The sequence below is a fragment of the Melanostigma gelatinosum genome, assembly GCF_949748355.1.
Source record: "Melanostigma gelatinosum genome assembly, chromosome: 24".
Lineage (NCBI taxonomy): Eukaryota > Metazoa > Chordata > Actinopteri > Perciformes > Zoarcidae > Melanostigma > Melanostigma gelatinosum.
Window position 1 is genome coordinate 9,791,035 of NC_136657.1, and position 15,865 is coordinate 9,806,899.

The 15,865-nt window shown below is 41.1% G+C and overlaps 1 protein-coding gene across 1 annotated transcript; it reads right to left on the reverse strand.

The window, feature by feature from the left end:
* Positions 1-6,677: 6,677 nt before the first annotated feature.
* Positions 6,678-15,141, reverse strand: LOC306797487 (uncharacterized protein; the record flags this gene model as incomplete). The annotated part of the gene is made up of 6 exons (XM_079296852.1): positions 15,058-15,141; positions 13,494-13,624; positions 13,266-13,388; positions 12,184-12,294; positions 7,618-7,749; positions 6,678-6,792 (listed from the first exon to the last, which is right to left on the reverse strand). The coding sequence occupies exons 2-6, from the start codon at positions 13,511-13,513 to the stop codon at positions 6,678-6,680; spliced, it is 501 nt and encodes a 166-aa protein (XP_079152978.1). The 5' UTR covers positions 13,514-13,624; positions 15,058-15,141.
* Positions 15,142-15,865: the final 724 nt, after the last annotated feature.

The window sequence follows — 15,865 nt, forward strand, 5'->3', positions numbered from 1 at the left end:
AACATGTACCTCTGAGATGTAGTACAGTATAAAGTACAACATGTACCTCTGAGATGTAGTACAGTATAAAGTACAACATGTACCTCTGAGGTGTAGTACAGTATAAAGTACAACATGTACCTCTGAGGTGTAGTACAGTATAAAGTACATGTACCTCTGAGATGTAGTACAGTATAAAGTACTACATGTACCTCTGAAGTGTAGTACAGTATAAAGTACAACATGTACCTCTGAGATGTAGTACAGTATAAAGTACTACATGTACCTCTGAAGTGTCGTACAGTATAAAGTACATGTACCTCTGAGATGTAGTACAGTATAAAGTACTACATGTACCTCTGAAGTGTCGTACAGTATAAAGTACATGTACCTCTGAGGTGTAGTACAGTATAAAGTACAACATGTACCTCTGAGATGTAGTACAGTATAAAGTACAACATGTACCTCTGAGATGTAGTACAGTATAAAGTACAACATGTACCTCTGAGGTGTAGTACAGTATAAAGTACAACATGTACCTCTGAGGTGTAGTACAGTATAAAGTACAACATGTACCTCTGAGGTGTAGTACAGTATAAAGTACATGTACCTCTGAGATGTAGTACAGTATAAAGTACTACATGTACCTCTGAGATGTAGTACAGTATAAAGTACAACATGTACCTCTGAGGTGTAGTACAGTATAAAGTACTACATGTACCTCTGAGGTGTAGTACAGTATAAAGTACATGTGCCTCTGAGATGTAGTACAGTATAAAGTACTACATGTACCTCTGAGGTGTAGTACAGTATAAAGTACTACATGTACCTCTGAGGTGTAGTACAGTATAAAGTACATGTACCTCTGAGATGTAGTACAGTATAAAGTACTACATGTACCTCTGAGGTGTAGTACAGTATAAAGTACAACATGTACCTCTGAGGTGTAGTACAGTATAAAGTACTACATGTACCTCTGAGGTGTAGTACAGTATAAAGTACAACATGTACCTCTGAGATGTAGTACAGTATAAAGTACAACATGTACCTCTGAGATGTAGTACAGTATAAAGTACAACATGTACCTCTGAGGTGTAGTACAGTATAAAGTACAACATGTACCTCTGAGGTGTAGTACAGTATAAAGTACAACATGTACCTCTGAGGTGTAGTACAGTATAAAGTACATGTACCTCTGAGATGTAGTACAGTATAAAGTACTACATGTACCTCTGAGATGTAGTACAGTATAAAGTACAACATGTACCTCTGAGGTGTAGCACAGTATAAAGTACAACATGTACCTCTGAGGTGTAGTACAGTATAAAGTACTACATGTACCTCTGAGGTGTAATACAGTATAAAGTACTACATGTACCTCTGAGGTGTAGTACAGTATAAAGTACTACATGTACCTCTGAGGTGTAATACAGTATAAAGTACTACATGTACCTCTGAGGTGTAATACAGTATAAAGTACTACATGTACCTCTGAGGTGTAGTACAGTATAAAGTACTACATGTACCTCTGAGGTGTAATACAGTATAAAGTACTACATGTACCTCTGAGGTGTAGTACAGTATAAAGTACTACATGTACCTCTGAGGTGTAGTACAGTATAAAGTACAACATGTGCCTCTGAGATGTAGTACAGTATAAAGTACTACATGTACCTCTGAGGTGTAGTACAGTATAAAGTACTACATGTACCTCTGAGGTGTAGTACAGTATAAAGTACTACATGTACCTCTGAGATGTAGTACAGTATAAAGTACTACATGTACCTCTGAGGTGTAGTACAGTATAAAGTACATGTACCTCTGAGATGTAGTACAGTATGTACTACAGTATAAAGTACTACATGTACCTCTGAAGTGTCGTACAGTATAAAGTACATGTACCTCTGAGGTGTAGTACAGTATAAAGTACAACATGTACCTCTGAGATGTAGTACAGTATAAAGTACAACATGTACCTCTGAGGTGTAGTACAGTATAAAGTACAACATGTACCTCTGAGGTGTAGTACAGTATAAAGTACAACATGTACCTCTGAGGTGTAGTACAGTATAAAGTACATGTACCTCTGAGATGTAGTACAGTATAAAGTACTACATGTACCTCTGAGATGTAGTACAGTATAAAGTACAACATGTACCTCTGAGGTGTAGTACAGTATAAAGTACTACATGTACCTCTGAGGTGTAGTACAGTATAAAGTACATGTGCCTCTGAGATGTAGTACAGTATAAAGTACTACATGTACCTCTGAGGTGTAGTACAGTATAAAGTACTACATGTACCTCTGAGGTGTAGTACAGTATAAAGTACATGTACCTCTGAGATGTAGTACAGTATAAAGTACTACATGTACCTCTGAGGTGTAGTACAGTATAAAGTACAACATGTACCTCTGAGGTGTAGTACAGTATAAAGTACTACATGTACCTCTGAGGTGTAGTACAGTATAAAGTACAACATGTACCTCTGAGATGTAGTACAGTATAAAGTACAACATGTACCTCTGAGATGTAGTACAGTATAAAGTACAACATGTACCTCTGAGGTGTAGTACAGTATAAAGTACAACATGTACCTCTGAGGTGTAGTACAGTATAAAGTACAACATGTACCTCTGAGGTGTAGTACAGTATAAAGTACATGTACCTCTGAGATGTAGTACAGTATAAAGTACTACATGTACCTCTGAGATGTAGTACAGTATAAAGTACAACATGTACCTCTGAGGTGTAGCACAGTATAAAGTACAACATGTACCTCTGAGGTGTAGTACAGTATAAAGTACTACATGTACCTCTGAGGTGTAATACAGTATAAAGTACTACATGTACCTCTGAGGTGTAGTACAGTATAAAGTACTACATGTACCTCTGAGGTGTAATACAGTATAAAGTACTACATGTACCTCTGAGGTGTAATACAGTATAAAGTACTACATGTACCTCTGAGGTGTAGTACAGTATAAAGTACTACATGTACCTCTGAGGTGTAATACAGTATAAAGTACTACATGTACCTCTGAGGTGTAGTACAGTATAAAGTACTACATGTACCTCTGAGGTGTAGTACAGTATAAAGTACAACATGTGCCTCTGAGATGTAGTACAGTATAAAGTACTACATGTACCTCTGAGGTGTAGTACAGTATAAAGTACTACATGTACCTCTGAGGTGTAGTACAGTATAAAGTACTACATGTACCTCTGAGATGTAGTACAGTATAAAGTACTACATGTACCTCTGAGGTGTAGTACAGTATAAAGTACTACATGTACCTCTGAGGTGTAGTACAGTATAAAGTACAACATGTACCTCTGAGATGTAGTACAGTATAAAGTACAACATGTACCTCTGAGATGTAGTACAGTATAAAGTACAACATGTACCTCTGAGGTGTAGTACAGTATAAAGTACAACATGTACCTCTGAGGTGTAGTACAGTATAAAGTACAACATGTACCTCTGAGGTGTAGTACAGTATAAAGTACATGTACCTCTGAGATGTAGTACAGTATAAAGTACTACATGTACCTCTGAGATGTAGTACAGTATAAAGTACAACATGTACCTCTGAGGTGTAGTACAGTATAAAGTACAACATGTACCTCTGAGGTGTAGTACAGTATAAAGTACTACATGTACCTCTGAGGTGTAATACAGTATAAAGTACTACATGTACCTCTGAGGTGTAGTACAGTATAAAGTACTACATGTACCTCTGAGGTGTAATACAGTATAAAGTACTACATGTACCTCTGAGGTGTAATACAGTATAAAGTACTACATGTACCTCTGAGGTGTAGTACAGTATAAAGTACTACATGTACCTCTGAGGTGTAATACAGTATAAAGTACTACATGTACCTCTGAGGTGTAGTACAGTATAAAGTACTACATGTACCTCTGAGGTGTAGTACAGTATAAAGTACAACATGTGCCTCTGAGATGTAGTACAGTATAAAGTACTACATGTACCTCTGAGGTGTAGTACAGTATAAAGTACTACATGTACCTCTGAGGTGTAGTACAGTATAAAGTACATGTGCCTCTGAGATGTAGTACAGTATAAAGTACTACATGTACCTCTGAGGTGTCGTACAGTATAAAGTACTACATGTACCTCTGAGGTGTAGTACAGTATAAAGTACTACATGTACCTCTGAGGTGTAGTACAGTATAAAGTACAACATGTACCTCTGAGGTGTAGTACAGTATAAAGTACATGTACCTCTGAGGTGTAGTACAGTATAAAGTACTACATGTACCTCTGAGGTGTAGTACAGTATAAAGTACATGTACCTCTGAGATGTAGTACAGTATAAAGTACTACATGTACCTCTGAGGTGTAGTACAGTATAAAGTACAACATGTACCTCTGAGGTGTAGTACAGTATAAAGTACTACATGTACCTCTGAGGTGTAATACAGTATAAAGTACTACATGTACCTCTGAGGTGTAATACAGTATAAAGTACTACATGTACCTCTGAGGTGTAGTACAGTATAAAGTACTACATGTACCTCTGAGGTGTAATACAGTATAAAGTACTACATGTACCTCTGAGGTGTAGTACAGTATAAAGTACTACATGTACCTCTGAGGTGTAGTACAGTATAAAGTACAACATGTGCCTCTGAGATGTAGTACAGTATAAAGTACTACATGTACCTCTGAGGTGTAGTACAGTATAAAGTACTACATGTACCTCTGAGGTGTAGTACAGTATAAAGTACATGTGCCTCTGAGATGTAGTACAGTATAAAGTACTACATGTACCTCTGAGGTGTCGTACAGTATAAAGTACTACATGTACCTCTGAGGTGTAGTACAGTATAAAGTACTACATGTACCTCTGAGGTGTAGTACAGTATAAAGTACAACATGTACCTCTGAGGTGTAGTACAGTATAAAGTACATGTACCTCTGAGGTGTAGTACAGTATAAAGTACTACATGTACCTCTGAGGTGTAGTACAGTATAAAGTACATGTACCTCTGAGATGTAGTACAGTATAAAGTACTACATGTACCTCTGAGGTGTAGTACAGTATAAAGTACAACATGTACCTCTGAGGTGTAGTACAGTATAAAGTACTACATGTACCTCTGAGGTGTAGTACAGTATAAAGTACAACATGTACCTCTGAGATGTAGTACAGTATAAAGTACAACATGTACCTCTGAGATGTAGTACAGTATAAAGTACAACATGTACCTCTGAGGTGTAGTACAGTATAAAGTACAACATGTACCTCTGAGGTGTAGTACAGTATAAAGTACAACATGTACCTCTGAGGTGTAGTACAGTATAAAGTACATGTACCTCTGAGATGTAGTACAGTATAAAGTACTACATGTACCTCTGAGATGTAGTACAGTATAAAGTACAACATGTACCTCTGAGGTGTAGTACAGTATAAAGTACAACATGTACCTCTGAGGTGTAGTACAGTATAAAGTACTACATGTACCTCTGAGGTGTAATACAGTATAAAGTACTACATGTACCTCTGAGGTGTAGTACAGTATAAAGTACTACATGTACCTCTGAGGTGTAATACAGTATAAAGTACTACATGTACCTCTGAGGTGTAATACAGTATAAAGTACTACATGTACCTCTGAGGTGTAGTACAGTATAAAGTACTACATGTACCTCTGAGGTGTAATACAGTATAAAGTACTACATGTACCTCTGAGGTGTAGTACAGTATAAAGTACTACATGTACCTCTGAGGTGTAGTACAGTATAAAGTACAACATGTGCCTCTGAGATGTAGTACAGTATAAAGTACTACATGTACCTCTGAGGTGTAGTACAGTATAAAGTACTACATGTACCTCTGAGGTGTAGTACAGTATAAAGTACATGTACCTCTGAGATGTAGTACAGTATAAAGTACTACATGTACCTCTGAGGTGTAGTACAGTATAAAGTACAACATGTACCTCTGAGGTGTAGTACAGTATAAAGTACTACATGTACCTCTGAGGTGTAGTACAGTATAAAGTACAACATGTACCTCTGAGATGTAGTACAGTATAAAGTACAACATGTACCTCTGAGATGTAGTACAGTATAAAGTACAACATGTACCTCTGAGGTGTAGTACAGTATAAAGTACAACATGTACCTCTGAGGTGTAGTACAGTATAAAGTACAACATGTACCTCTGAGGTGTAGTACAGTATAAAGTACATGTACCTCTGAGATGTAGTACAGTATAAAGTACTACATGTACCTCTGAGATGTAGTACAGTATAAAGTACAACATGTACCTCTGAGGTGTAGTACAGTATAAAGTACAACATGTACCTCTGAGGTGTAGTACAGTATAAAGTACTACATGTACCTCTGAGGTGTAATACAGTATAAAGTACTACATGTACCTCTGAGGTGTAGTACAGTATAAAGTACTACATGTACCTCTGAGGTGTAATACAGTATAAAGTACTACATGTACCTCTGAGGTGTAATACAGTATAAAGTACTACATGTACCTCTGAGGTGTAATACAGTATAAAGTACTACATGTACCTCTGAGGTGTAGTACAGTATAAAGTATAAAGGAGTTTCTGTTACCAATCGGTCGAGAGAATAAAAGCAGCATTTTTAATATAAATCAGGTGAGAATAGAGGCGTTCATGAACGCTCCACTGGTTCCCTGGATCATTCATTACCTGGACGTTTGGCCACTCTTTCTGAAATACAGCGGCGGATCCATGGACCCGTCACTCTTCATGGACACACAGCTGGGTTCAGGTTCATCTGAGTCCAGTTCCGTGAGGTTCCTGTCAGACAGACAGAAAGACCACCAGAGAAGGAGATCCACTTATTAAATCTTCAGCTCCAGAAGCTGCTGAAGACTAGAAGCTATCAACAAGAAGATAAAAGTCTGAAGCTCTTCACACTGAAAGATTTCTGTTCTATTATTCATCTTTCTGGGAGAACGAGTGTCACGATATTAAAGTTCTAGCGGTGCCTCTTCGTCCCTTTATCTACCCAGCTAGTGTTCTCATGCTGTTATTTAGTTCCACACCACCAGGGAGGTTTGGAACCAGAGCCTCGGACTCATAAAGGTCCCGGTACCCAAGAAGAGGAAGGACTCCAGACTGTATGTAAGAAGTGGACGTCGTCATGGTGACGTCTCTCATTGGTTTGTGGACTGATGTTTTGAAGCCTCAAGTTTGGCTATTTCACTGTCACAAACTTATTTTTTTGCAACCAGCGAACAGGAAGTGACCATATCTGGACGTAGTCGTCATGACGTAGAGACGCCGTACACGTCTCTGCTAGAGACCTGTCAATCAGCGTGTAGCCCCGCCCTAAAGCATCCCCTGCTTTATGGTCTGTGTGACTCTAAATGGACCATAATGTACTAAATGAACATCATGCTGTATTGAAGAAGACTTAAACTAGAGATTGAGACATAAACTCATGTTTACAATGTTTACTGAGGGAATAAATCAAGAGAGAAGTAGAGTCATTTTCTATAGACTTCTATACAACCAGAGGAGTCACCCCCTGGTGGACACTAGAGAGAATGCAGGTGTGAACCTGGTGTTTCTTGACATTTCCTCCGGGGTAAACGCTGGTTGTCCTGGATGATGACTTACCCGCGCTTTTGTGAAGGCTTCTTCTTTCTGAAGGACCTTCTTTTGAAATACAGCGGCGGCTCCATGGACCTGTCACTCTTCATGGACACACCGCTGGGTTCAGGTTGATCAGAGTCCAGTTCCGTGAGGTTCCTGTTAGACAGAGAGGAAGACCACCAGAGAAGGAGATCCACTTATTAAATCTTCAGCTCCAGAAGCTGCTGAAGACTAGAAGCTATCAACAAGAAGATAAAAGTCTGAAGCTCTTGTTAGGGTCTGCAGGGTTCATACACATTTGGACTAATGGATTTCCATGACTTTTCCATGACTTTAAGCCAAATTTCCATGACCAAACATTTTGTGAAATCTCGGTGTATACATGAAAGTGAGAAAATGTAGTATTTAAACTAAAAATGAGAATTCTAAAGCACACAGCATACCTTAAATTACACAAATGAATGAGAGACAATAGTTTGATTAGAATAACAACATTTATATCCTCTGACAGGCATTCAGTAGGATCCAGCTCGTGCACACATTGCGTTCCCTTTTAGTGCAAATTTTAACAAAACTAGTTGGCAACTAACTCTTCAAACATAAATCATCAAAAACAATTTCACATTTAAACAGGTTTATAAAGCAACATTCACATAACAAGAGCTTTTTTTGTGTGTTGGACTGACACACACTCACACAGACTTGTCCCTTGAGAGGCTCGCAAGAGAGAATAGCTCGTGGCAACCTGAACAAGTTGTAATGAAAGAAGAAGTTTGTGCTTTACTGTCCACGGGAACTCAAGTGAACTGTAGTGCCAGCTTAGCGTTTCATTTCTTCAAGCTCCGCATCTATCTGCTTTTCAATCTCCGGCAGAGATGCCTTCTTCTCTTTTGCAGTTCGGCGGAAGCTGTTCGATTTGGTGATGAAGGTCAGTTGGTTTGTAGCTTCTGCTTTCTCAGCATATTCATCTGCTGATCTCTCGAGTGCGCGAATATCCGTCTCCATTCTTGCCCTCTTCTTTTTTAAGTCATCCAGCTCATCAAATTGTGCCGCGATCTGGCTATCGGGCAACATCCGGCGAAATATCAGGCTGGCATCTTCTGATGATTTAAATGAAAAGTGGGAATTGGCAACCTTCAGTGCCCACATTACCTCCGCAGTAAGGACGTCATTTTTTGTTCCAGCGCCATCAGTTATCGCCGCCTGCTTGTTCACGGAAACGTCATGGGGGGGAGCTCTGATGTCGGCTCCCCCCCATGTTAGAAATATCGACGTTTTGCCTCCACACAACCTGCATTTGGCTCGTCCCGGGTCTTTGTCGGGTGTAACCCATGTCTTGTATTTGTCCATGTGTAGCCAAGCATTTTTTAATCGACACTTCCCCGGCACAGTGAATGATACCGACCGTTCGCGAACCGAGCTAATGTTGCTATCGCAGTAGCTCAGGGAAGCGGTCGGCATGTCACCTGTTAAGGTGCGTTCACTGGCAGCGCGAATAATTCGCACTGCGAGTTTGAGAGCGTATGCCTGTTTATATCTTTCTTTTAAAAGCATATTAATTATTTCAAACTCAGCGTAAATGTACGACATGAACATATGAATGTAAAAAAATTCCATGACTTTTCCAAAACTTTTGGGATTTTATTTTTTTTCCATGACTTATCCAGGCCTGGAAATAACCATTTTAAAATTCCATGACTTTTCCAGGTTTTTCATGACCGTACGAACCCTGGGTCTGACATGGTGTGCTACAAAGACTTGGGCCTACAGGCCTGCAGGGCCTGCAGAGCAGTCAAAAGCCTGATTTGAGTTTCAGATTGACACCAACCCCGGTAACGTTCAATCACACCTGGGTGTGACTTTTCATCCAGGCTCAACGCTGGGATCTAATTGGACGAGGGCCCCAGGACTTCCTGTGGTGCAACTCTGTCCCTGAAACCATCAAACTCTGCTTCACCCTCAGCTCTCGACCATTCCACGCAGTTCACTTCACTTGCGAGGAGGCACAGAAACATAGCGCTGCTGTTTGTAAAAAGAACATCCGAGGTCACGGTCTTAAATTCACTGGACGACAATGGACTCTGTTCTTGGATCCTGAAGAAGAGAAGTGGACAACTTACCTGCAGAAAGAAGAAAACACATCCTTCAGAGAAAGAGAAGAACAAATTCTCTTTCCAATCAAGTGCTTACAAGGAAGCAGAATACGCTTCCTCTCTGAGAAAACCCTCTCCGCCAACACACAGGTTCATCCACACAGCTTGGAGCTGATCAGCTTGAGTCGAACCAAGAAGCTCAGAAGGACCACGTCCACCATGAAGAAGTCATCTCACAGTAAGAGGCTGAGCTTAGTGTCTGGGCTGAGTGAGGTCATTGTGTTCTGTGATCTAGTTGGTGTTTTGTTTAAGTTACTCTGTTGTTATAACTGTGACTTCATCATTGAAGAAGAAGTGGAGAGCAGGGTCGTCCTTCAGTCAGAGGATCGGCGGTTCGATCCCCGGCTCCGCTCGTCCATGTCGATGTGTCCTTGAGCACTTAGCCCGTCATCAGAGTGTGAATGATGACAAGTAGTGTGAAAGTGCTTTGAGTGGTCGGAAAGACGAGGACCACATCCACACTAGTCCAGTTTTGCTACGTTCACACTGAGCAGCCACACCACGCCGGAGTTTTGGAGCAGCCTAAACGGAGGAACCTGAAAACTCCGCCGAGGTTGGAGGTATTTGAAAACTCCGGGGTTTTGGTTCAGTGTAGACGTTGGATACGGATGTCTGTTAGAAAAAAATGAGCCCACAGCCGTGCTCGCTACTGGATTGGTTATTACCAGCCATGACGTCTCCGTCCCTGATTCGTCACACTCGCTATCACGTGACCCGTACCCGGAAGAAAACAAACAGCCGGCGACCAGCAGCGATTCATTTCAACACGGATAACGAATGGCAAGCCTTGCTTGCTGTGTTGTCTGTACTAGCAGCTATTGTGGAGTTAAATGTGTCATTTTACAATGCTGCTAATGCCTACAGGCGGAGGAGGCGAGCTGTTCTTCGAACGATGAGTGACAATTCCCGAGTCCAGAGACGCTATCAGCCCCGGTTTTGTGCACGCTGTATTACCTGTTGCGTACGAGCAGCTGTTGTGCAGTAAAAAGTCTGCATTTATGTGGAGGAAGCAGCTGTTATTCCAGCTGCTTGACCATCGGCGATCAGCCCCCACGCAGCGGCTGTCTGAAGCTACAGTTAGCAATAAATGCTATTCAGAGCTACAGCTACAAACAGACAACACAGAGGAGACGAGTGAGAGACGAGTGAGAGACGAGTGAGAGACGAGTGATCGACGCTGATTCATTTTACTTCTTCCATTTGGTAGCCTTGAGAGACCTTAGTCTGTAAGTATTTCTTCATGGAGCATGAAAATATGTACGAAGATATATTATATTCGCCAATTAGCGGTTAGCATTTCCCCATTGGCGGTAATGTTAAAATTAGCTTAGAAGCTAGCGAGTCGGACCTGTTGCATGATGTTGTGCCCTAAAAGATGGAGCAAATGCCCTAAAGAATTGATAGAGGGCGGAGATGATGTCCCTGTTTCTCTGCTGGGTGACCAGCTTATCCCCTGATGCCGGATCTCATGAAGGAATACCCCGATGGAGCTAACGCTACATTCATCAGCCCCACGGCAACAACACATGGAAGCGAGTGATAGACGTGTGTTCACCACATTTATGGACCATAATCGAGTAAACGTTTCCGTGTAAGTGTTGATTTTAAAGTAAAGTTGATGTGAGAGAGAGAGAGAGAGGAGGAGAGGAGGGAGGAGAGGAGAGGAGAGGAGAGGAGAGGAGAGGAGAGGAGAGGAGAGGGGGAGAGGAGAGAGGAGAGGAGAGGGGGAGAGGAGAGAGGAGAGGAGGGGAGAGGAGGAGGGGAGGGAGAGAGGAGAGGAGGAGGGGAGGGAGAGAGGAGAGGAGAGGAGAGGAAAGGAGAGGAGAGGAGGGGAGAGCGGAGGAGAGGAGAGGAGAGGAGAGAGGGGAGGAGAGGAGGGAGGAGGGGAGGAGAGAAGAGGAGGGGAGGGAGAGAGGAGGAGAGGAGGGAGGGAGGGAGAGAGGAGAGGAGAGAGAGAGAGAGAGAGAGAGCCGCAGTGCTGTAACTACGTCTGAAAAATAAAACTTTCCACGAACTTTGTCTGTTTGAGTTTATAGAGGAAGATCTTAAGTATCAAATACAACCTTTCATTGTTAAAGACTACTTTATTACTCTGTCATATTTTTTTTAACTGAGCAAGCAATCCACTTCCTGTTTACACCGTCACGCGCATGCCCAGTGTACGTTAATGGCCACGTGCTGTCCGTCTTCGAAGGCTGCCGTGTGGATGCAGATCAACTTGAGAATAATGCTGAAAATTCCCGTGTGGACGGAGATCGGTTCTATTTGACAACTCTGCATCCAACGAGACACGGACTAGTGTGGATATGGCCTAGAAAAGAGCTATACAAGTACAGACCATTTACCATTTACACTCACACACACACACATTATATTAAATCAGGTGAGAATAGAGGCGTTCATGAACGCTCCACTGGTTCCATGGATCATTCATTACCTGGACGTTTGGCCACTCTTTCTGAAATACAGCGGCGGCTCCATGGACATGTCACTCTTCATGGACACACAGCTGGGTTCAGGTTGATCAGAGTCCAGTTCCGTGAGGTTCCTGTCAGACAGAGAGGAAGACCACCAGAGAAGGAGATCCACTTATTAAATCTTCAGCTCCAGAAGCTGCTGAAGACTAGAAGCTATCAACAAGAAGATAAAAGTCTGAAGCTCTTCACACTGAAAGATTTCTGTTCTATTATTCATCGTCTTTCTGGGAGAACGAGTGTCACGATATTAAAGTTCTAGCGGTGCCTCTTCGTCCCTTTATCTACCCAGCTAGTGTTCTCATGCTATTATTTAGTTCCACACCACCAGGGAGGTTTGGAACCAGAGCCTCGGACTCATAAAGGTCCCGGTACCCAAGAAGAGGAAGGACTCCAGACTGTATGTAAGAAGTGGACGTCGTCATGGTGACGTCTCTCATTGGTTTGTGGACTGATGTTTTGAAGCCTCAAGTTTGGCTATTTCACCGTTGCCAACTTGTTGTTTTTTGCAACCAGTGAACAGGAAGTGACCATATCTGGACGTAGTCGTCATGACGTAGAGACGCCGTACACGTCTCTGGTAGAGACCTGTCAATCAGCGTGTAGCCCCGCCCTAAAGCATCCCCTGCTTTATGGTCTGTGTGACTCTAAATGGACCATAATGTACTAAATGAACATCATGCTGTATTGAAGAAGACTTGAAACTAGAGATTGAGACATAAACTCATGTTTACAATGTTTACTGAGGGAATAAATCAAGAGAGAAGTAGAGTCATTTTCTATAGACTTCTATACAACCAGAGGAGTCGCCCCCTGGTGGACACTAGATAGAATGCAGGTGTGAACCTGGTGAAGCAGGTGACAAACGAGCCAGTTTGAAGGAGCCTACAACTTAGTTTAGCGTCTCAGAAAACGACGTAATCACAAATTAGTTTTTTGACGCTTTAGAAACAGGAAGGAGTTTCTGTTACCAATCAGTCGAGAGAATGAAAGCAGCATTTTAAATGTAAATCAGGTGAGAATAGAGGCGTTTATAATTCATTACCTGGACGTTTGGCCACTCTTTCTGAAAAACAGCGGCGGCTTCATGGACCTGTCACTCTTCATGGACACACAACTGGGTTCAGGTTGATCAGAGTCCAGTTCAGGGTCCGGTTCCCTGAGGTCCCTGTTAGACAGAGAGGAAGACCACCAGAGAAGCTTCAGTGTGCAGTTTCTACTTGAAGAAGGTTTGTTCTTTCGCATGTTTTGTGACTAACTGATGATGACTTACGTTACAAATGGCTCCTCCATGGACCCGTCGCTCCTCAAGGACCTGCAGCTGGGTTCAGGTTCAGATCCAGGCTCAGGTTCAGGTTCAGGTTCAGGTCCAGGTCCAGGTGCAGGTGCTCTAAAAATATTTTTCTAAATAATTCCAAACAATGACTAATGTTCAGGACAAAAAGGCGAATATCACAATATTTTAGGTACCATAAGAATAGATTTTCTAAATAATTCCAGACAATGACTGATGTAAATGTGTTGAACACATCTCTGACTCCATCCACACAGAAAATATGACATTTTTACAATACGAATTAAGAGATATTTCAAAGTAAAAATCATACATTTGTACAGAGAAACAGGTACATTTCTGAATATTTTAAGTGTTATAAAAAGTATTTTCTCAATAATTCTAAACTATAACTGATGCATATGTGTTCAAGAAAAGTCTGATTACAACCCTACAAAAAACAATAGATTTTTACTGTAACAATAGATTTTTCAAAGTAAATGTCTGACATTTGTACATTAAAGAAGTAAATCAGGACATCTGTACAACAGAGTTTATTTTATTTTTTCTATGTGATGATGAATAAAATGGCAGACATGCGCATTTCAGAGGTCAAAGTTGAGTCTTTTTATTATTTTATATTTAACATCTTACATTTTTTCCATACATTCCTGATGTTCAGAGAAGAGGTGTGTGATTATATGTTCTTAGGTTTTGACAGCACCTTCAAGACTTTAGACTTTTACTTTGGAACATCTCTTCTTACAGTAAAAATGTCTGATTTTCAGTCTGGGTGAGTCAACGATGGCCTGAACACATACACATCAGTCATTGTCTGCAATTATTGAGAAGAATATCTTTAGAGCACCAGATATTTGAAGTACAATTTCAGTTCAGTTTGTACTTCATAAAATATCTGAATTGGTAAAGTTAAGATGTTTGATTTTTGTTTGGATGTGGTCAGAAATGTCCTGAACAAATACATATCAGTAAGTCAGATATTATTAATTTCATTATCTTTCTATCAATCCTCAAATCAAAGAATAAGACACTTCATCTTATTTTGGAAACCGGATGTTGTCTCACGTTACAACTTTCTCGCTTCGTCGACATCTTATTTTGGAAACCGGATGTTGTCTCACGTTACAACTTTCTCGCTTCGTCGACATCTTATTTTGGAAACCGGATGTTGCCTCGCGTTAATCTTTCCGCTGACTTTGCAAAGTCCTCTAACTTTGTAGTACAGTACAGTACAAAGTCCACTAACAGTCACGAGTCTGCTGAGTTGAGCGCAGTTTTGTCAAAGTGACGTCAGTGAAGTCAAACAGTCCTCAACCTGAAATAAAGAGCTTTACATGAGCTCCTAAAACAAGGAGACGGACATGTTTGTAAAGTCATCATCATCACAGGTTCATTATCAACACGATGAGTCTTTGGACAATGCCACGTAGTAACAGCAGAGTAGCCTCTGTGTCTGTTCCTCTTGCTCTCCCTTTAAAAACACGCTTCTTCTCTTCTTCCTCACTAGAAACGCGCTCTACAACAACAGTCCATGAGCAGTTACCTCTCCTGTGAGGCCCAGTGGGAGCCTCTCATCCCCCGGGGAGGTGGACTGGGTTTCTCTCTGTGTCCGCAGGTCCGAACCCAACAGCCTTCATGCACATTACCTGTCTGAACGTTTCCTGCTTTGATTTCACCTTCACTTCATTTGACACTCCCCATGCTGCGAGAGGCCACAAGAGGCCACAAGGTGTCGCTGTTGACCAGCAGACAACAAGCTGAGACTCCAGACTCTGAACCACGAAACAAACCAGAAGTTATCCTCCAGTTATTATTGGCTTTTGTGTTTATTCATGTATCTTTACCGTTATAAATGACACAAATGTATTTATTGTACTTATACTGCACTACACCTCAGAGGTATTCATTGTACTTCTACTGCACTACACCTCAGAGGTATTCATTGTACTTCTACTGCACTACACCTCAGAGGTATTCATTGTACTTCTACTGCACTACACCTCAGAGGTATTCATTGTACTTCTACTGCACTACACCTCAGAGGTATTTATTGTACTTCTACTGCACTACACCTCAGAGGCATTTATTGTACTTCTACTGCACTACACCTCAGAAGTATTTATTGTACTTCTACTACACTACACCTCAGAGGTGTTTATTGTATTTCTACTACATCTCAGAGGTATTTATTGTACTTCTACTGCACTACATCTCAGAGGTATTTATTGTACTTCTACTGCACTACATCTCAGAGGTATTTATTGTACTTCTACTGCACTACACCTCAGAGGTATTTATTGTACTTCTACTGCACTACACCTCAGAGGTATTTATTGTACTTCTACTGCACT